The sequence below is a fragment of the Antechinus flavipes genome, chromosome 4 (genome assembly GCF_016432865.1).
Source record: "Antechinus flavipes isolate AdamAnt ecotype Samford, QLD, Australia chromosome 4, AdamAnt_v2, whole genome shotgun sequence".
Lineage (NCBI taxonomy): Eukaryota > Metazoa > Chordata > Mammalia > Dasyuromorphia > Dasyuridae > Antechinus > Antechinus flavipes.
The window spans coordinates 443,776,794-443,800,040 of NC_067401.1; the positions used below are offsets into that span (position 1 = coordinate 443,776,794).

At 37.4% G+C, this 23,247-nt stretch overlaps 2 protein-coding genes across 2 annotated transcripts in view; one reads left to right on the forward strand and one right to left on the reverse strand.

Annotated features, from left to right (window-relative positions):
* The window catches only part of SPATA1 (spermatogenesis associated 1), a 69,286-nt gene extending 65,307 nt beyond the window's left edge, over positions 1-3,979 (forward strand). The window contains exon 14 of the mRNA XM_051999196.1: positions 3,719-3,979. Within this exon, the coding sequence (XP_051855156.1) occupies positions 3,719-3,748 (30 nt within the window). The 3' untranslated portion in view covers positions 3,749-3,979. The remainder of the gene's footprint in view (positions 1-3,718) is intronic.
* On the reverse strand, positions 1,212-13,032 carry CTBS (chitobiase). The gene is made up of 7 exons (XM_051999198.1): positions 12,759-13,032; positions 8,294-8,432; positions 7,532-7,740; positions 6,006-6,177; positions 4,470-4,567; positions 3,188-3,349; positions 1,212-1,724 (listed from the first exon to the last, which is right to left on the reverse strand). The coding sequence occupies exons 1-7, from the start codon at positions 12,951-12,953 to the stop codon at positions 1,524-1,526; spliced, it is 1,176 nt and encodes a 391-aa protein (XP_051855158.1). The 5' UTR covers positions 12,954-13,032; the 3' UTR covers positions 1,212-1,523.
* Positions 13,033-23,247: the final 10,215 nt, after the last annotated feature.

A 23,247-nucleotide genomic window follows, 5' to 3' on the forward strand; every position in this document is an offset into this window, starting at 1 on the left:
ATTATTAGTCTTAGGAAACCACCATGTCGTGGTATAAAAGGGCTACATTGATTTTTTTAATGTAACCTTGATAATTAAAAGAATAATCCTTTATTTTATTTTAACTAAACAGCAGTCTCAGAATCTAAGATTCAGGAAATTGAGTTTACCATTTGGAGCACTCAGAGGAAACTCCTGGGATTAGTATCCAAGAACTGCCTTATTATATTTTAGAAGCACAGAAACCATCATTTATTCAAAATAGACTGAAACAGCATCCTTTTGAATGAATGCTTCAGGTCTTCTGCTATAAGCAACTATATAAATTGGAAGCGGAGATCTTATATAGACCAAGACCTAGAAAAGATGGCCAAATTTTACCTGATTTTATTCTAATTTATAGGAAAAAGTTAAGAAAGACTAGATTTATGTGAGTCCAGGATTCATAAGAATAGGTTTGGAATGTCCCCAGACAGTTATATAGTCAGCGCTATCAAAATGGAAATGATAAATTTGGCATAATGCTGTTGTCTTTATAATTTACCATATAAAAAAGCAGAGAGTTTAGCTAAAGGTTTAGCAAAGTTCCAACATTAAACTACTATGTTTTAGAAAAAGAAACATCAATTCATAAACTAATGTCATGAGGTTAAAATTAGAACAAAATCCCAATGTGGGACAATACTGCAAATTTGAAAAAAAAAAAAAAAAACAACTAAGCAATAAGGTTGTCAATGAATAAATAATAGATGCACAGAATAGCATCTTAGGAGAATTGTTTCATCAAGAATAGCATAAGAATAATACCAGATTATTCAGTAAGTTGTCCCTATAGGAAATTTAATAATAATAAAATTCTTCTTGAAAATATCTGTCTCAAAAGCATAATTTAGCTGAAAATTTAGGCAATACCACCATACTAGTTTAAAAGATTATCTTTTTTAAATTCCCTAGGCCAACTCTCTATAGCTTTTATCTTAGAGTCTCTTGTCTAGAGGTTGGGATGAAGCAAAAGCAAATCTCACAGATCGCTGAGGTGTTACTTTGAGAGAAGCATCACTGAGCCAGTATCCCAGCCTCCCTTTAACAGTGCATTGTTGGCTCTAAGAAGATGTTCTATATCAATTTTAATATGAGGTTTGTTGGGCAAGTTTGAAAGAGTTCTGCATAGTTTTTAAAAATGTAAGCATACATGTTAATATCATGGACAAAAAGACATGAACATAATAAAATTATGAAAATATGGTTTATTAAGTGACAGATAAAACATCTTATAAAATAAAGAAGATTATTTCATACTGAAAGATAGACTCATCTCTCAACTTTTGTGTTTCTTAAATGATCAAAATATATGTTTGAAATTCAACTTAAAAGCATTAATATGACAATTCAATTTCTATTAGTATACCAAATATCAAAATGCTTCAGAACAGAATAGTATAATTTGGAAAGAGAATGTAATGAATATATTTATCTTTTCAAGAAATAAGTTATACAACTATAAACAGAATTACTTCAGTTGTATATACTTTGAGCAGCATTTTTTAATTATTAGTCCCATTTACCTTTAAGGCATTCCACATGTCTTCAGTTTGTTGTTTGGCTACTTCATCTCCAGAGTAGTCAAGACAGTTCCCATTCCACATCCCAATACCCCTTAAACCATGATCCCTTACAAATTCGGCCTTTAAAGAAATGCTCTTTGGGTTGTCGTACCATACTTGGTGAAAATAGCCATCAGGACCCTACACAAATATAGAAACATGAAATACCAAAATAAAGTCACAGAAATAAAACCAAATGCTGTTTCTTAAATCCAAAAATAGAAGGCACCACTATTAGGGGCTCTGCTATTTTGTGGTTTTATCATTTGCCATACCATTGTCAATGGGCAGTCATTCAAACTTATACATGCCACCAATAATCCCTAAGTTATAAGGTCTGCAACCTTATTAATCAGATTGTTCTCTACATTTTTTCTTCTTTTCCCTGTTCCCCTCACTTGAGCACTGGGGCTCCTTTCCCAGTTTGTACAACTCCAACCAGACTCTCTTAGTTCTTTCTAGTACCAGCCAAGCTCAGAGCTTTCTAAGGCTGTTGATTCAAATATGTATGACAGAGGAAGAATGAAAGTAAAGAAGGAGACAGAATACAGCAGACCAAGAAAGAATGGTTTTGTTTGGGAAAAATGACACCACTAGTTATTTATTTGTTTGTTTCTTTTTAGGAGGGGATGTGTGCTGGGTTCTCGTAAAATGTCTTCAAAAATAATTTTTTAAAAAAATGTTCCCAAAATTTTTTTGAAATCTGCAGTTATAAATTAAGTCATCTACAGGTGGAGGACAATATACACTTGGCTGTGAGAAGTTCTGATATGGTTAAAAAAAGAAATAGCATCACTTCATCTTACTTTGGATTGTATTTATCTTCAATTATTTCATACTTTATAGTAAGGATTAAAAATCCTAAAAGATAATAAAATCTTCTTATATGTATATGCTTTAAATATAAATATTTGTTATAGAGTTATTGTATTTATTAATATTTATTAATGTATTAATAGAAAAGGAATTTTATTCATATCTATAAATATTTGTGTATATAAACCATAATTATTCAAATATACTTAGCTATAAATATGTTTTATGATCTGTAAATCAATATGTAGAATTTATAACTAAAAGGGAAAGGTTTGATTTTGTAGGTTAAGGAACAAAACTCTGCTTTGTCTTTCTTTGAATCTGACTAGGATTCAATATGAAACTATGAAGCTATGTGACATTGTGAAACAAAAGCTCAGTAAGGGATCAAAAGGTTAAAAAACAAACCAACTACTTACAAATGAGGAATTTAATAGAAACAGTCCTTTCAAAAGACAACCACCCTTACATCAATTTAAAAAGCCTAGCAATTGCTGCTAGGATCTCTTAAATTTTTGATCATCATTTAAAATGACAAATGTCATATAACTTAGCAACTTTTTATTATTTCAAATAACTTCAGTTATTAAGTAGTAAACTGAATATCCTCTTTTACCTAGTATATTTAAGGAAGATGGACATTGTATTTCAAATACTAAAATAAGTGATAATAAATATCGCCATTGTATTTCAAATACTAAAATGACTGATATAAATATCTAGTAAATTTTATACATATAAATAGTAAATATACACAATATACAGATATACACAGTAAAATGTCTTACCTTGTAGTTATAATAAGGGGCCTGCTGTTGGCTATTCCACTGGCTTCCAGAAATGGAACTATTCACTTGATGCATGATGGTTTTATAGGTTACCTGGCGGCCTGCAGCATCACTACATGGCGCCCCACGGAAAGGCACTTTGGGAAGTGTACAGACATGATCCTGTTGATGAGCAAGAGCTTAAGTGTTAATCGTTCTGAACTAAGAAATTCCCAGCAATGGGGCACCATCTCTGAAGTCAGGAGGACCTGAGTTCAAATCTGGCCTCAGGCACTTACCACTTCCTAGCTGTGTGACTCTGGGCAAGTCACTTAACCCCAATTGCCTCAGCAAAAAAAAGGAAGAGAAAAAAGAAAAGAAAAGAAAAAAGAAAAAAACTTCCCAGCAAGATAAGCCTGGAAGTCTGATTAATATTGAGACTAAGGGTAGATGTAATTGTGAATTTAAGCTTCCTCCCACAAATGAAAATGAATAGATTCCATGTGCCCATTTCACTTACAGAGAAATTACTTAAATCTGCCTCTTTTGCAGCTTTCCTCTGCTAGGAGTTTTCTCCCTTGAGGACCAAGCAAAACCAAGTATCTTCCACATGACAGCTCTTCACAGAACTAAAAACAATTCATATGTCCCTTCTGAATCTTCTCTGAATCAAACAACTCCAGTTCCTTCAATCCCAATGCTCTTATCAAGTGAACTTAAAGCTTTTTTTCTTTTTTTTTTTTTTTCTAATGGTTGCTTAATACATTGCCTGATATATAATGGATGCTCAATAAATATTTAGTGATTGACTAATTGACTTATTTCTTAGTTAGTTGCCCTCCATGTTGGATGCCCTCCAGCCATATCCTCCCTAAACTTCCTAGGTTCAAGAACTGAACAAAATATTTCAGATGTGGTGTTTGAACAGGGCAGACAGGGTACAATGGGACTAATATCATCTTATTCCTGGAATCTCTGCCTCCCTTAATGTACTACATGATCAATTGGTTTTATTTGGTTGTCATATCATTGGCTCCTGTTGCCCTTGAAGTCCACCCTAGCTCTATCAGATCAGCTGTCTAAATATGTCTTCAACCTTCTCCTTGTGCAGCTGATTTTTAAAAAAAATTTATGGTACCATGATTTGTCCCCTAGAAACCCAAGCTATTGAGTTTAAAAACTATGTATGGAAAAATCATTGAATTTGATTTACCTTTTGTGAAAAAAAAATACACAGAAAAGAAAACCAGTATGAATAGAAAAGAGAATGACCTGGAATTGTTATGAAATGAAATGCTCTTACCTCGGATAAATTCAGACAACGATAATCATAGCCATACCAGGGAACACCCATTACAAGTTTCTTAGGGTCAATGTTCATCTTGAGATAGCTTTCATATCCTAATTAAAAAAGAAATAATAAAACCCATGCTATCTTGACATGAGTTCTCCAAAAGCTGTGAAAGTCTAAGACTATTAAAAGTTACCATATATGCAAATTAATATTGTATTTTCTAAAATGACCTTTTAGATGTAGTTCCATAATAATGACCAATTTCTTGTCTCCTTTTTTGAAAAAATTCTTTATGTATAGAAAATTCATAAAAATGAGATTAAATTTCATTAGCTTATTCAAAAAAACTACAGAATACTGACTTAAATAAACTAATAAAATAGTCATGTTCTAGGAAAAATAAAAAATTACAAGAAAGCATACAAACACTATCTACCAACTTGTAAGACATAAAACCCTCTTGTAGTCTTCATTCTCAAGTATCACATAAGACTAGTAAGTTAAATCTTTGAGAAATGATAATCTCATTGTGAATCTAGGTACTATCCAATTAATAAATTCTGTGTGTGTGTGTGTGTGTGTGTGTGTGTGTGTGCGTGCATGAGCAGTTGAAGTATCCAGCACCTGATTTCCAATGGAAGGAAGGGGAAAAACCTCAGAATTTCAACCAGAAGGCCTGGGTTTGCTTCTTGTACAATTTCGCCTAAGTCCTTCCTGCCATCTTGGTCTCAATTTTCTCAGCTGTAAATAGGGATTTTGGGGTTGTCATTGGGCTGTCATTTCTGTAACTCATGAAAAAGATACATGAAGTTGCATCTCTTCCAGTCACCCAGGATAACTGTCCCCTGAACAAGCACTTTATTCTCCAGGCTTCAACTCAGTGTGTTGCTTAAGCCTGGCATATTCTCCCTCAATCAAACTCCCAACAGTTTATATAGATGAGTGAAATGGATTTTATATTTAGAAAATCAAACTCTAATTCAGGATTTCACCATTCACTGACAAGTCAACTCACAGAACAGCCCCCCTCTAAAAACAAGCAAGCAAATATCAATTCTAAATGTAATCCTGTTCATATATATGTAGGTGATACTTTTTTGAAATTAGATCATTATTTGATTATGTTGAATACCATGTATATTACCAATACAATATGACTTTTCTAACTTTCTATTTTAAGCCAATTCAGTTTCTAGTCAACAAGTATTTCCCACATTACCAAAAGATAACAAGTCCTATACTGCAAGGGAGAGGAAGAAGAAGACATAGTCCCTTCTCTTGTACAGGTGTCCCTAAGACTGACATAATCTCATTTTAAGGGCAAATGGAGCAGTCTCTATTCAGATTAATAGAGTAGTTCCCGAATGTGAGTTTCTAAATCCAAGTGTCACAAATAACTCAACAAATTTTGTAGGAACAAACAACCTACTTGTTTTGAGAAATCATTAACACAGAAAGGACATATAGCTAAATCGGAAAATCCAAAATATCCCTTAGCATTTGAAATCCAGGGAATAATGTTAGTAATTTTTACTAGCTCCTTACCCATTAAGGTCTGGTTATAGGGAGCATTCGCTGCTGCAATACACTCTGTCCATATCTGACTTTGTTCATCATAAGACATCACAAAGAGGAAATCACAAGAATCTGCAATTCCTTTGTAATCATAGCACCTCTTGTCTATGCACTTTGGAGACCAGGCGACATCAAAAGTGACCTATAAGGAAGAAAAAAACGTCAGCCTAGAAAATAGATTCCGCATAGTCCCTTGTCCAGCTAGGAAATGGCCAAGACAAGAAGCGCAATTTACAATGTGCATTTCAGGTTACAAACTAGACTGTTTATAAGAACTTAAAAAGCAGTGTTTTTAAAATACATTTGTCTTCCTCCTAAGACCATAACAGGTCACTTTCAGGGAAGTCTTCTCCTGGTTTAATCTGATTACTATTCAGATCTTGGTCTGTGCCTTTATCCCCTTGGTCAATTCCATTTTATTCAACATTTATTGAGCTCGAACTATGTACCTCAACCAATCAGACCCATTCTTTAAGTTTCAACTTAAATCCAAGGCTGGAACACTCTGAAAACAGAGAATATTCCCTAGCCAAGACAAAATCAAATAGTCCCTGCCCTTCAAGCTGACATTGGAGACACCAGGACCTTTATAATCTCCGTCTGCTTCTGGGCTTAAAATCTCTTCCCATTCCACAGTATCTTACATAGTCACAGAACAACATTCCTAAAATACTGCTTTCTAAGAAGTTACCCACCCAATTTAAAAATCTTCAGGGCTGTATGTAACTCCCCATAATCTGACCTAATCTCCTCCTCTTAACCTCACACTCTCTAAATACGAACCCACCATGCAAGCCAGTGGCAGCAATCGGCCCTCCTGTTTTAGTGTATTTCTACCTCCAAGCTTTTGTTCACATCGTCTGGGTGGTACAGTGGCTAAAGGCCTGGGCTTAGGGTCAGGAAGACTAGCTACAGAGCTACTAGCTCTGTCTCCCTTGGTTTGCTCATCTGTAAAATGGGGATGAAAACAACAGCATTTACCTCCCAGGTTTATCACGGCAAAATATTTGTGAAGTTTTCAGCAAACTTAACGCACTACAGAAATGCTAGCTATTTTTATGGCAGCTATGTTGCCCGCCACTTAGAACTTCTCCTACTCAGTTTACCCAAATCCATATTTTTCTTCAAGGTTCAACTTGAATCTGAGACTGGGACATCCTGGGCATAGAAAAAACTCCTTACTCTGATATTCAGGACTTATGCCTGCACCATTTTTCTACCTGGCATTGTTGGTTAAATTTTAAAGTATGTGTCCTCTGTAAAGTCCCTAGCATGCGTTGCCCCACAGTAGGGGAGTTACTATGTGTGACGAGAGTCCAACTGAGTTTGGGGCTTGTGGCAATGAGGGAGGAGACTCCTAACACAATAATACTCTGCCACACAGAGGGGAGTCCCCTTGGCCCATAGTGCCAGACCAGCTACAGAGTGAGGGAATGTCCTCAGTGGATATTAAGTAACTGTTGGGTTTCAAAAATTAAAACAGGATTTGTGTTTACCTGTGATCCCTCAATTTCCCGATGGAAGGCTTCTGTGGTTTCTTTAACTAAAGCTGTCAAGGCATAATATTCAGGAGATGACTCTTCAACGTCTTGTTCTATGTCTATATTAATTCCATCCATGTGTTGTTTTTTGGCCAATTTAAGATGTTCCTCTATCCAGGCTTCTCTGAAAATAGGCTCAATGATATTCTTTAAGGGAACATCTCCTATTGAAGAAATACATATTTATCCCAGAAAAGTTCCACTCCTTAATGACATCTATTTTGCAATCCCCAAAACCTTATGAGATCAAAGTCCTTTAAGGATACCACATAATATTCTGGAATTGTTATTCTCCTTTGAGAGTTTTCCACATAGAGAAATGATGTACCAAGAAAACAGAGCCTATATATCTTATTAATTTACAAAATAATCCATTCAGACACTAAGTACAATTTAAAAACAGAGAAACTGTGGACTAAGAGCGTAGACAAAGGTTGTTCTATTAATTAGATACAGTCACAGTGCTCAGGATCATATAATGAGTTACACAACCCTTTAAAAGGATTCACATTTATGAAATGAATCAGACAGTATCCTAGGAGAATTTTTATAATTATTGGAAACATGAGATGGTAAGAATAAAAGAAAGAAAACCAAGAAATGAGACAGAACTATAAAGACATTAGAAGAAAAAAAAAATTAAAATTACACAAAGGTCAAAAGAGTTTGTGATTTGTGCAGCTTGTCTATGAAGTCACTGTAGGATTAGTCACTAACCTTTTAGCACTACTCTAGATCCTTTTGAATGGGCAAAACATAAAAGTTCAGGATCATACTTTCCAAAAGTTGCTACTGTTGTGATCTGAGACCAATCATAAGACTTCCAAGCTTTTCCTCCAACATCAAACACAAAAACCTATCAAGACCAACAGAAAAGACAAGGTTAAAGTATTTAAAGTGGAAAGATTTTAGAAGCCACCCATTTCTACTCATCCCGAAAAAGTTCCCATAGTGTGACATACTCAAAAGTCTATTATGCTAACCTTAGCTTAAAGACCTTCAAGGAAGTGAACCCACTACCTCCCATGATATCTTATTCCACCTGTGGACAATTCTGATCACTGGAAATTAAGCCTGACATCAAGCCCAAATCAGCCTCTTTGCAATATCTACATGTTGCTTCTAGTTTTGCTCTCTCTGACAAATATATATATATATGTTTCATTTCCTTCCCACATGAGACGTTCTTGTAGTTCAGTCATTTCAGTCATGTCTGTCTCTTCCATGATCTCATTTGGAGTTTTCTTGGCAAAGATACTCAACTGGTTTGCCATTTCTTTCTCAGTTCAATTTGAAATATAAGCATATAGTTTTACAGATAAGGAACTGAGGAATTCAGGATTAAGTAAATTGCCTAGGTTCATCCTGCCAGTAAAAGTCAAGTTGGATTTGAACTTACAAAGATGAATCTAATTGACTATCTCCACTTTGCTACCTAGATTTATTGGTCCTCTCTGAAAACAAAGATGAACAATAATAACAATGTGCCTGACACATAGTAGTTTTATTGAATTGAATGACAGATCTAAATACTATTTTCATGCCACTTTCCATTTTCACCTCCCATTTCCAAAGAATCTTCTCTTTCCTGGGATAAATATTCCCAATCCTTTCTATCAAGCCTCATAGCCCTCTACTATCTTGATTGCTTTTCTCTGTTTGATCCAGTTTATCAGAATCCTTTAAAAACTGTGGTACACAAAACAATTAATTTATCATTTAAATTTGGAAAAGTTTTATTCAAATTTAAACAGAATTTTCCAAATATTGCCTCAGCAAGGTAGAATCCAGAGGATTTATCATCTCCTTATTCTGGCATGTTATGCCTCTCTCAATGCAGCCCATAATTGAATTTTTTTTGGCTGCCACATCTTATGGATGACTGACATTGGACTTTTAGTCTACTCAACCCCTGGATATTTTTCAGTCAGTTTACCTAATGACATTTTTGTCATCCTTTGCAAAAGTTTGAAAGATCAAATTTACAAACTCAAAACTTTATCTCTGTCCTTGCCAGATTTAATCTGATTCTAGGATTTAATGAATTAAGGGTTCTAATTTGTCAAGATCTTTTTGGAATCTGTCATCTGATGTTAGTTGTTTCTGCCATGTTTGTGTCTTCCACCAAGTCAATGAACATGCCATCTTAATCTATGGCTGATAAAAATCTTTACACAGTATAGGAAGACACAAGTCTAAAGAACTGTATGACTTTAATGACTATTCTGAGTGTAAATCATCATCTTAATTCATATCCTTCCATGGATTCTATTAGAATCGTATGACATACTTTAACCTCAATTTCTTTGATAAAATCTAGGTAAATTATACAGGTAGCATCCCTCCTTCACTATTCTATTCTTCTAATTTAATAAACCAATCAAAAAAGGGAATAAAGGTTAGTCTGTCACAACCCAACCTTGATGAAGCCATGAGAACTGTTGTTAATGTTTTAGACATTCAATAACCATCTTTTTCATGAGACTATTCCCAGGAATTGAACTCAAACTTACCATAGGAAGCTACATAGTGTGTTTCCTTTCTTTTTTTTCTTTTTTGAAAATTAGGAGAACAGTCCCAGACTTAATATAATTTGGACTTAAATTAAACTATAATGGTGCACCATTTTTTAAGGCCCAAGCAGGGAATGCACTTAAGAGGTTAAATATATACCTCTAGGATCTATGATTTCCTTGGTGTGAGTACTCCCCCCACTGGTCACAATCTTTCACTGACTTAGTAGAAGATTTTTGAGGATGCTGGTCTGTGAAAATTCATTGCTATGAGGTCAATCATGTGATCAGCCTTGCTATATTCAGCCAGCCAGGTCTCTGAATTATAGAGATCCCTTCTCTAAAAGTATATACTCCAATTAATATCATATTGCTCATCTTCTCAACAAGTGGGGGAAGGGAAAAAGGATTTGAAATTCAAAATTTTAAAAATATTACAAGTAATTGAATATATATAATGTGTGTATGTATGTATGTATGTATGTATGTATGTGTATTTATCCTGATGACAAAATCCATAATGGGGCCTTGGGACAGCACCTTAAGTGGGCAAATCACTTAACCCCAATTGGGATAGCCAAAAAAAAAAAAAAAAAAAAAGTACATCATATGACCTGAAAAGGAGGTGGGGTCAGTGCTACAGAGAAGATATAGGGGGATTTAATGGCCAGTACTTGTACTTAGGAATGAAGATGTTGTGACCTTGACATGATATCAGAACAAGATAAGACTAATAATTTACAATATAAAACTTTTAAAAATGAAGATGTTGTGACCTTGACATGATATCAGAACAAGATAAGACTAATAATTTACAATATAAAACTTTTAAAAATGAAGATGTTGTGGCCTTGACATGATATCAGAACAAGATAAGACTAATAATTTACAATATAAAACTTTTAAAAATGAAGATGTTGTGGCCTTGACATGATATCAGAACAAGATAGACTAATAATTTACAATATAAAACTTTTAAAAATGAAGATGTTGTGGCCTTGACATGATATCAGAACAAGATAAGACTAATAATTTACAATATAAAACTTTTTAAAATGAACTGATTTTGATTTTAACCTGGAAGGAGAAGGTATATCACAAAAGAGAAGAACCTAACCTAATTCTGATACTAAAGGCTTCAAATTAAGAACCTAATAAGAGGAAAGAGTAATTTACCATAAACATAAATTTCATTTATTTTAATTATTCTTTTTCAGGAAGCCTGCAACTGTGGCTTAAACTAATGAAATGTGCTTTTGGGTCAGTGGCCTTTTAGTCTCCTGGAAAAGTTACCCAGAAGGAGTTGATAGCTGGGAAATTGAAGATATAGATCAACATCACTTAGTATTTAATAAAGCTGTGCTTCCCAGACTACAGTGTTTCCAGTAATAGTTAAACATTCACCAACTCCTGTCTCTTAAGCAAGTTATAAAAATTTTGTTTACAGGTGATTTTAATGCCCATTGACAGAATCAATGTTGGGTAATGTCATATTAGATTACTTCCATAGTACATCTCTACTCCAGGCTGTCCTTCAGATTTGGCCTTTCAACCTCACTGAGAGAATAACAAATTCCTGGTACAAACCAAGGGTATTTTAGAGAAAGAAGCGCCTTAGGATGGTAGATTTTGGAGCTGGAGGGGTTCTTGGGGTTCCCTAGACTAACGGCCTCATTTTATAGAGAAGGAAGCTGGAGGGACCCCACAGCAGTCTAGTTTCTAGGCCAAGGTCTACTCTGTGCTACTCTAGTCACTTTGGACCCTGAACTCTGACCTTGTTCTTTATATTGTTCTGTGTCCAGTCTAACCAAGATGGGTGAGTGCCTTAGCGTCAAGAGAGAAATACTCGGGAATCAAATTGTAGGGTCAAAAGGCTCCGTTTTATGCTAGGAGCAGGAGGGCGAAATTGGGGCAGCAGAAGATAAATGGGGAGGGGGCACAGGGAGCCAGGAGCCTTTCCACAGATCTCTGGAGTTCCGCTGCAGACCTGGTCCGGGTAACCCAGTTAGCAGCCTCTTGTCAGACCCGAGACACAAACCAGCCCCATGATGTAATCCAAAAGACTTTACAACCCTCTCCCTTCCCCCAGCGTGTCCCCAGGGGTGTGGGGGAGGGGCTGACACAAACACCTCAGGGGCCCTAGCCCGGGCGGGACTGTCAGGCAGGGAGAGCTACATGAGGACTCACAAGCTTAGGGCTCAAATTCAGAGCGGGACAGGGGAGATAGACCCCCAAAAAGGCCTTTTTATCTCTCTGGGGTTCAGGTCCCTCGTAGGTAAAATAAATGTGGAGGTTGCATTGGAGACGCCACCTGCAAGTCTCCAAGGTCCCTTACTGCGCTACCTCAGATCCTCGCCCCGTGACTCAGTGTCCTCGTTTGTAGAAAGAAAAGATCTAGGTCAAGGGCCATTTCTGTGCCTCAGTTTCTCCTTCTAGTTCAAGGGCAGAGCTCCTTCAGTTTGTTTCCTTCTCTATAAAATGAAGGGTGGGAGGTAGGTGGCTTCTGGGGTCCCTTCCAGATTGGGCTGCAGTTCCATCACGGTGACACGGGAGAGCAGCTCCCTGCTCTCCGCCCCCCGCAGTGTCATTCTCCCTCCCCAGGCGGGCACGTGACCTCGCGGAGCTTCCCTCCCCTCCCCCCGCGCGGCGCACGTGACCCCGCGGCTGACCTCGAAGTCGCGGCGGCCGCGCACGGGGAGACAGAGCGTGGGGTCTTCGCACGGGCAGGGCTCGGCTGGAGCCGGGGTGGAGGGGAAGGCGGCGAGGCTGGGGCGGGGCCGGCTCAGCAGCAGCGCCCAGGCCAGGGCCAGGCTCCACAGCGCGGGGAGTCGGGCCTGCGGCAGCAGCTTTTTCTCGCGGGACATCTTCCTCCAGTCCTCCTCTAGACCCCCAGAAGCGCTGGAGCCTTCCTCGGGAGTGGGCGGGGCAGTCACGAGGGCCCCAGCCACGCCCCCAAAGCCCCGCGCCAGCTCGGAGAGGCCCGGCCACTCCCCGGCCGCCCTTTAGCCTCCTCTCCCTTCCTGGGCGGGGGAATGGAGGGGAGAGCGCACCTCAGCCCCGCGCCACACTCCCCTCCCTCCGGAGAAGGACCTCCTCTGGCTCTCGTGGTGCCCCTTGTTGGCCTCGAGCTCCGCATTAGAGCGGAAGCGTCTTGAGGGCAGGCCCTTCGCAAGAAGCAGAGCTCTTAATCGCTGTTTCCTGGCACGTGTAATTGGACAGAAATCCCCTTGTGGCTAGCCTAGCCTTAGCAGTGTTTACAAAAGGCTTTAAAGTTTGCGAAGTGCTTTGGCTGTATTAATAATAATAGGGAATAATTATGATGTGCCGGGGGGCTCTTCACAGTTATCTCATTTGATCCTCACACTAGGCAGGGAGTTGGGACTATCGTTATCCCCATTTTATTTGTTTAGTATAGACAAATTCATCCTGACCCCATTTGGGGATTTTCTTGGCATAGATACTAGAGTCCTTGGCCATTTCCTTCTCCAGCTCATTTTACAGAGGAGGAAACTGAGGCAGACAGGGTGAAGTGACGTGACCAGGGTCACATAACTATTAAGTATCTGAGGCCCATATAAAGTATCTAACAGCATCTCCTTCTAGAAAAATGTTCAGATGTGAGTTTTAAATAGACAGGATAATATGGCTGCTCTAACCATTGTTTATATATCAACCCAGAAATCACAACCTGGTCAGGTGTGTCAGAGACACACCTAGAAAAACTGGAAAAGCAGCAAACATGGGAGTCACTCAAGAGTAGGAGAGTAGGCACAGCATGGGGGTTCCAATTCTTAACCCAAGGTCCTCCAACCCCCTTAACTCCCTGCCCACTAACCCCCCCCCCCCCTCCCAATCCAAAATTCCCTACCAGAAAAGTGAAGTTTTTCATGGTCTTTTTTTTCCCCCTTTAAGTAAGAGAATGTGGAACTTAATTTAAAATTAAACTATCTACATATAACTATATTCCAACACATAAGTCCCACTTGGTCTTGTCTAAAAAATACTCCTGACTTTTGTAATTTCTTCCTCCCTAGAAACCGACCTTTCTCTTCTTTGCCTCATTTAAATCTTTCTTATTCTGAAAGTGGCCCCACCCACACATCTAAATCCAGTCCTTCCTTCTTCAGTTCACATTGAAGCTCCTTTTCTTTGAACTCATTTTTAAGATTGGCTTGGACCTCTTAAGTGTTTACTAACTTGGATTTCACAGCTAATCCCTAAACATCTAAGTATTTAGAGCTGGAGGCATCTCAGAGATCATCTTGTGAAACTTCCCCATTTTATAGATGAGGAAACAGTCCCAGAAAAGTGAAATGACTCAGTGAAATATATACAGATAATAAGTAGCCCATATTCTATTCCTTTCTCTTTTGCATTCTTTGCCTCAACACTACTGGAATGTTTATTTTCCCCCTATATCTCCTACCTTGATACCTTGGACAGAAATCTGGGTATTTACAAGTTAGTAAAAATAAGTAGGGTTTTGTTTTTTTTTAAATCTAATTTAATCTGAAATCTTTCCACAGATCTCTTCAGGATTCATGGACTCTAAGTTAAAAAACTCCTGACCTAGATCCTTCTAAAGCTCAGCAAAAGTGCCATTTTCTTCTATGTTGTTGCCATTTTTAGTCATGTCTAACTTATGACCCCATTTAGGTTTTCTTGGCAGACATACTAGAGGGGTTTGCCATTTCCTTCTTTAGTTCGTTTTACAGATTAGGAAGCTAAAGTAAACAGGATTAAGTGACTGGACCAATATCACACAGCTAGTAAATACTTGAGGCTGCATTTGAATTCATGAAGGTGAGTCTTTCTTACTCCAGGCCCAGCACTCACTCCTCCCACCACTTGGCTGTCCTTATCTCCTTCTACAACCTTCCTAATTGCCTTGTTAATATATCCCAATATCCAATAAGGTTTAATGATTTAAAACTGCACTAAGACTAATTGCTTTAAGCTATTAAGGCTTAAAATGTAAACCAAGAGTTTTGGGACATCCTGCATCTATTTTCTTATGCGTAGGATATCCCCTGCATAAGCTTGTTAACAGTGGAGCTGCTCTCACTTTTTGTATTTGTATCTCCCTGTCTGGCCCATAAGTAATAAATGTTTGTTGATGCTTTGATGGGACAAAGATCACAGATGATTAAGGGAAGGCGCAAGGTCCTTAAGAACAAGAAGGAAAATGACTAATAGAAAAAAAAACTTACAAGATAAGTAGGGAGATTAAAAAAGAGAAAATCGGGTTGCTCTGGGAAAGTTCAGGTCACCAGGTACAGGAGAGCTACCTGAAAGAACTGGAAAGTAATTGCTGGGCTCCTGTCCATAATGTGGGGAGTCTGGGTTTGGTGATTCATACCTGCTATTAGGAGGTTGGGGCTGCTAGACTGCTGGGGCTGCTGGATCTGAGCTCTGGAGTTCTGAACAGCAGGAGGGCCAAAATGGAGCAGATGTGTTCGCAATAAGTCCAGCACCAATATGATAAGGCCCTTGAGAGTGCAGGACCAATAGATTGTCTAAGGAGGAATGGACATGTCCTGATCAGAGAAAGCATCTTGTCAAAGCTTCTCTGTGAATCAGGATCTGCAAATGGCCACTGCATTATTAGCCTGAGTGAGATTGGGAGACCTGGCAAGAAGGAAGGGAGGAAGGGAGAAAAGGAAAAAACAAAGGAGAAAGGAAATGGAGAAAGAAAGGGGGAAATGGAGGAAGGAAGGAAAGGAAGGAAGAAATGAGGGAGGGAGAAAGGGGGAAAAAGAGAGGGAAGAAAAAGAGGAAGAAAGGGGAAAGAAAGGAAAAAGGGGAGAAGGAAGGAAAAAAAGAGAGGGAAGGGGAAAAGAGTGGAGGAAGGAAAGGAAAGAGAAAGGAGGAAAGGAGAGGGAAGGAGAAAGGAGGAAAGGAGAGGGAAGGAGAAAGGAGGAAGAAAGAAAGAGAGGGAAGAAGGAAGGAGGGAGAAAGAGAGGGAGAGGGAAAAGAATTGAGGAAGATAGGGAAGGAAGGAAAGAGAAAGGAGGAAGAAAATAGTCCAGGAACTACAGAATTGGAGAACATATGTTTTGATTTTCAGAAAAGAAAAGAGGGTGGCTGTTGTAAATGATAAGCCAATAAGCCTGACTTAAATCCCTGGCAAAATGCTGGAATGCATTATTAAAAAGATGGTTAGTGACCATCTAGAAAAGGAAGCAGTTATCACCAAGAAACAGCATGGCTTCATCAAAAACAGGTTGTGCCAGATTAACCTTGTTTTCTCTTTGAAAAGGATTATTAAACCTATTGATCCAGAAATTCTTTAGATATAGTTTTCTCATTTTTAGTAGAACATTTGGCAAAGATTTTTATGCTGTTGGTGGAGAAGATAGGAAGATATGGTCTAGGTGATAGGAGAATTAGATGGATCCATTATTGAATGAATCAACAAACCAGATTTTATATTAGCCAGCCACCTTTCTATAGTAAAGAACTCTGGGAGTCTGTGTGTGGTCTGATACTGTTTAACATTTTTTATTAATGACTTAGTTAAATAAATAATTATTAATCATAATAACTCACATTTATATAATTCTAGCAGAGAGTCTGGAGACAGCTGCTTGTGAAACTTACAGAAGCTCATGGTATCCATTTCTTCCTATTCTGTACCTAGTCATTGAGTTATGTGCTCAGTTCATTGCTCAGGTTGCTTGTCTTCTTAGTAGGGAAATTAAGTTCCCCATACTTCATTCCAGGTAACTTCAAGAGCAATACACACACACATACACACACACACACACACACACACACACACACACACACACACACACACTCACACACATACATACATACTAAATATGTATATAGATGTGGAATTGTTAATTATATGGGTTTCCCCAAGCAATGGGGACAATAGGTGGGGTAAAAAATGGTACCAACTGGACAAAATCAGTTATGCAACAGTCAAGTTTATTCCCAACCCAAAAATGGAATGCGTAAGTAACAAAGATCATAGATTTATTACAACAGAATCTAGTCAGTTATTATATTGGTATGATCAATTTGGAGGATAATACCTAAGTGTTTCAGAGTTGCTCAGTCTTACATTTCACTTCCTTACCCACATTGTCGTGTCAAACAGCTAAATGTGATCTAAAGAGGATCATGTTTTCTGGAAGCAACTTCCTAATGCCCAAGTTTTCCTTGTCTCAAGCCCAATACCTGCAACCTCGTGCAACCAGGGGCCTTTGGAATGAGTCTGGCTGATTGTTCCCTGGGCCAGGATTCAGCCATTATGCCAGAATATTGCTTCTTCACCTCCCCAATCCAATTTGACTCAAATCTTGTCTTTTTGGAAGCTGTTTCCAAGAGACCTGCCATTTACCCTAACAGTCTAGTGATGGATCATGGAGCCCAAATCAGGCAGAGGATATTGGTATATTCCCATTTCCATGTAGTCCTTTGGGGATAGGCAAAAAATATTTGTTCTTTCTCTAAAGCATGTAAGGGAAGGATTCTTGTGCTTGACCAAAATGTCCCAATGGTCCCTTACTACCTACATAGTTCTTTAACATTTGAAAAAGACTGTGTAAGTATGCATGTATGTATACACATAGCACATATATGCATCTATCCGTTTATGTGGCATATATATATATAGAGAGAGAGAATCCCTAAGTATCTTCCCAATAACCCTGTGAAACAATGTTATTCCCATTTTTTGTATGAAAAAACAGGCTGACAGAGATGGTATCTTGTCCAGAGTCACACAGTTAATGAGTTTAAAGGCAAAGTTTGAAACCAAGCCTTCCTTATTCCAAATCCAATGTTCTCTCCATTATCCCACACATCTCCTATGCTTATCATATTTGAAGATGGCTCCAATCAAGGAGTGAAAACTGATATATTAAAAGATATTCAGGGTTCAAAAAATTTTGACAGACTAGGACCACAAAGATTAAAATGAAATTTAATAGTACTGGGCTTAAACTTGGGTTAAAAAATATTAACTTCAGAAGTGCCAAATGAAGAAGGCTTGGGTAAATCTTAGTTTATTTGAAAATTTTTTTTAGTAGACTGCAAACTCAATATGAATCAACACTATAATAAGGCAGTTCAAAACAAAAACTATTAGAAACTTGAGCTTTAATAGGAGAGGCATAGGATCAAGAATCAAGGAGATAGTCATCTTCTTGGACCCTGCTATGGTCAGACTAAAAACAATTCTGAGTAGGTGCCCCATTTTAGGAAGGCCATTGATAGACTAGACAGTATCCAAAAAAAAAAAAGCTAACAAGAATTGGAGAGTCTCAAAATCCTGCCACATGAGAATAGACTGAAGCAGCTAGGAATGTTTGGGGAAGAGATGATCTCTATATTCAAGTATTTGAAAGGCTGTGAACTGGAAAGTTTCAAAGAAGTTTTCTTAGGCCTGAGGGCAGAACAAGGAGCAAATTGTGCAGGTTTCAAGAAAGCAAATCTGGACTTGATGCAAAGAAAAACTTACTAGAAGTTAGAGGTGTCCAAAGGTAAAATAGAGTCACTAAGCAGGCTATGCCTTGTGAGAGCCTCAAGTAAAGACTGGAGAATTTATCATTTCTAGAAGGAATAAGCACGTACTGTATATCAGTGTTACAAATATTATCTCATTTCTACCTGCCATATCCTTTCTTAGGGGCATCTAGGAGGTACCATGATGCACAGAACATTGGTCTGGAATCAAGAAGATTTATCTTCCTGAGTTCAAATCCGGGCACCAACACTTACTAGCTGTGTGATCCTGGGCAAGTCATTTACCCCCCCCCCATTTGCCTCAGTTTCCTCATCTGTAAAATGAGCTGGAGAAAGAAATACTAAACTACTGCAGTATCTTTGCCAAGGAAAATTCCCCAAATGAAGTCGCAAAACGTTGGATGTGACCAAAATGACTGAACAATAACAAGAAACATCTCCATAGTCCTGGAGACTATATCTCTCAATATAATTGAAAGTGACATTATCTTTTTTTGGTTGTCATATCTTATGATTCACTCATATTGAGCTTGCAGTCCACTGAAACCCCCAGATCTTTTCAGATGAACTGTGTCCATTTAGTTATGCTTCCTCCTGGTCTTCCAACTTCAAATCTCCTACCATATTGTGTTGTCACTCTTCTTTCCTTCCAAATTTGTTCTTCCTTCAGATTTCAGTATTTTAGACTATTTCCCATGTTCACATTCTGAATGTGTGCTTTTAAATTATTGTGTTCCCATATCTCTTACCTTTTGTGTGGAATCAGTTGTGAACTCCAGTCAATTCTATATCCAAACTTTTCTTATCTGACCCTTGTTCTCTATTCCCATTGTTAATATGCTCAACCAGCCTTTGAGATCACCTATATGGCCTTCCTGCCTTCACTCTATCCTTACTCTAATCCATCCTTCATACTACCAGACTAATTTTGTTGTTTGGTTGTGTTAGTCATGTCTGACTCTTTGTGACCCCATTTAGAATTTTATTGACAAAGACACTGGAGTGATTGGCCATTTCCTTCTCCAGTTTATTTTATAGAGGAGGAACTGAGGCACACAGGGTTAAGGGATTTACTCTAGGTCAAGCACCTAGTAAGTATCTGACATCAGATTCATGAGTCTTTCTGACTGAAGCCCCAGCATATCCACTATATTAACTCACTGCCCAATCAGAATAATATTTTCAATAAATAGATCCAATCCTATCACTTCTTTGCTCAAAGTGTTGATCTGATGTCTACTAATTAAATGTAAAAAAACTGTTGCCTGACATTCATCAGATTATAAATATAGAGCTGACAAGCTTAAAAAGACAACTAGACTAGCCCTTTCATTTTATAGATGAGAAAACTCAAGCCCAGAGCCCAAAATCCAATAGGTAGTAAATATCAAGGGTGAAATTCAAATCCAGATCTTTTAACTCCTGCGAAATCCTGTCCCACTTCCTACACGTCTAGTATTTTCATTTATTATTCCCTCTGATACATGCTCCAAATGGCTCTCTGTACTGGGAACACGTCGTGTGCGCTCCCTGCTTTATGTCTCTTCTCCCATCATTTCCACTGGCTAATGCTCGTCCTTTGTACTACTTATCCTTTGTAAACCAATGCAGATTCCCCTTCCTCCAGGAAACCATTCCTGAGTTCTCCCTTCCACCACCTCCCAAGCAGTATCAACCATTCTCCTTGGATTTCACATCAGACTTTGTTTTTTAATTCTCTAATACATTTATGTAACTATTGAGTGCTGGATCTCTCTGTTTATGCTCTACTTGCCTTCTATAATGTAAACTCCATTTAGACACCAGATATTTTAAATGCATTACATTTCATCCTGTTAGATCTAGCCTCTCCAACTGAAAAGAGAGAATTGCATTCATTCATAGATATTAAGCCCTAATCAAATTCTGTTTATTTTACTTTTAGAAACATTTAGAAAGTACATCAATGAATTAGGAACACAGTTAAGTCCCATACTTAAAAAAATAATCTTTGCTCAACATTGGCTAAGCTCTCAAAGGGTACACTTCATGTATACTTACCAGCTGCTAAACAATGGAAACCTACAGAGACCCTGGCACTTTTCATGGCCAACCACACCTGCTGCTGTGCCAAAACCAGCTAAATTGACTAGCAAATTGCAGCTTTCTTTTCATAATTAATAATAATTTTCTCAATTTTTATGACTTTTCAGAATAGTCCATATTATAATGATTACTGTACTTTGTGTACTTTCTTTCTCTAAATACATCACACTTGTTTCTCTTTTATTCTTGTTGGATTTTGAAGTACCCAAATGGAAACCTTTGGATAAACATGATGAGATTCAATTCTTGAACTACTCTTAAAGTACACAAAGGCTAATGTGCTTAAAAAGCAAAGGCCTAACAGGCTAATTTGCTTCCCTGAGCTGTTCACTTTTCTCCACTGAATGAGTTAGTTTCCATATAAAATGATCAAAATTAGTTTGGCTGAGAGAAAAGTGATGTGCATTGGCCATGGATCAGTACAACAACTAGCAGAGGGACTTTGTTTTGTACAGGTCTTCCTGTTATTCATAAAATCATAGAATCACAGAATTTGAGAATTGAAAGAAAATTTACCAGTAAAGTAAAGATACTAATACTGGTCCCTGTCTCCCTTAGTGGGTCATTCCAAGAAAAGTAAAATCATGAACATGAAAATACTACATAGTAAATTAAATGGAAAACTAATTCGACTCATATCCAAAGGAACTCCTCACTAAATCACAATCAAAAATGGTCATCCAGGCATTCCTTAAAGACCTTCAAGACAGTAGGTTGGTGGAGTGTATTGAATGTAGAATAGAATCAGGAAGACCTGCATTCAAAAGTCACTTCAGATATGTGATTGGGCAAGTCACCTAATGACTGACCAATGAGAAGATTGAATTCAGTGTCCTTTAAGGTCCCTTTCTAGCTCTATATCTATGATTCTCTAACCTCTCAAGGAAAAATGATTCTATTTTGGAGTAGCTCCATGGGTTTTTGGCAAATTTTCTTTTGTATTAGACAATCAACATAAAAATTCTCAAATGCAAAGAAAAACAGAAAAAGGGAATCATTTATGAAACCTTGTTATCTTTGCAATTTTCACTCATTATTTCTAGTCCTTTCCTTTGAAATCAAACAGAAAAGAAAATAGCAAGAACAACTTTTTAGGATAGTCTTTTGGGTACTTAAAGAAAGCTAACTACATGTTCTTGTATGTTTTATTCCCTTCTTCCCCTTTGGTCTTTTCTTTTCCCATATCTGTCAGCCTATAAGGTAGAGGCTCAAGATCCATCATTGTTCTACTTGCCTTCCCTGTATACTTTCCAGCTTTTTAAAGTCTGTCCTAAAATTTAGTACCTTGAACTAAACCAATATTCCAGAGGCAGCATGGATGACTGGTCAGAAGATTAGCCATTGGTCCTGGCTCAACCATCTATCAGCAATATGATCTTAGAGAAGTCACTCATGGCTTGCTCAATTTGAATTTCCATATCTGTAAAGTGAGGTCATTCCAAAAAAAAAAAAAAAAAAAAAGTAAAATCACGAACATGAAAATATTACATAGCAAATTAAGTATAAAACAAATTCAACCTATGCCCTAATATATCACAACCAAAAGTGGTTATCCAGGCAAATCTGTTTTCCACACAGGGTTGTTGTAAGTAGTATATGAAATGAATGTGAAAATACATTTTGTTGAGTGCTTTACACACTTAAGATATTAAAATTAAGTTGTTGCATTTTAGGATGTACAGTTTTTAGGAGTTTGTATTTTTGTTGAATCCTAGCTCTTATACTTACTATCTTTGGAATCATAAGAAAATCATAAATTCCCTGAGGCTCAGTTTCCTTATCTGTAAAATAAGGAAATTGATCTTCAAAGTGTCTTGTAGCTCAATGTATGACCCTCTGAATACATGAAGACATTCTAGAAATACTCACTGTTTGAGCAATAAATACATTTGGCATCAGAGGACTTATGGATCTAACTTTGATTCCTTACCTGTAAAGTTCTTCCACTACTTACTTTATAGGGTTGTAATTAGTCAGTCAACATTTATTAAGTGATCTCTGTGTTCTAGGCATTGTTCTAACTACTGGGGATACAAAGAAAAGCAAAAACATGATTCCTGACCCCAATGAGGAGACATCTAATTTAATAGATTAGAATCATTTTCTAATAGAGGAGGCAATATGCAGGCATCTCTCTCTATATATATATACAAATTATATACAAACTAGATGAAAGGTCATCTTCAGAAGGAAGGCACTATTAATGGGAGGGACCAAATGAGATTATATAAACATGGGCCATTTTTATGGATTTCTTGGGAATAATTTATAGGCTGAAGTGGGGAGAGACCAAAGACCAAATATGTCTGAATTTTTTTGGATTAAAAAAAAATATGCCTTAGCTTTTTGGGTAGGACTGTGTCCCTTCTATGCAATTAAAAATAGGAAACCCATATAATTTAGACTTGGAAAACCTGCCTTTGAGTTCAAGTTTAGCAAGGTTAGAAGTAATTTTTTAAAGCTTGCTTACCTAGAAAAAATAATGTTTTTCATTTTTTTGTTTGACTCCAATCAAATTCATTAAATAATTCCCTCTTTTAATCAGTATTTCTGGGTTGAAGAGACCTTGGAAACTACAATTTCAACTAGTGTTCC

Excerpts from the sequence above, each read along its gene's own strand:
- CTBS (XM_051999198.1), bottom strand. The coding sequence starts at position 12,953 with ATGTCCCGCGAGAAAAAGCTGCTGCCGCAGGCCCGACTCCCCGCGCTG. Across the intron at positions 6,178-7,531 it reads GGGAAATTGAGGGATCACAG|GTCACTTTTGATGTCGCCTG; the intron begins GTAAACACAAAT and ends TCTTCCTTATAG. Across the intron at positions 3,350-4,469 it reads GTTGTCTGAATTTATCCGAG|GATCATGTCTGTACACTTCC; the intron begins GTAAGAGCATTT and ends GCTCATCAACAG.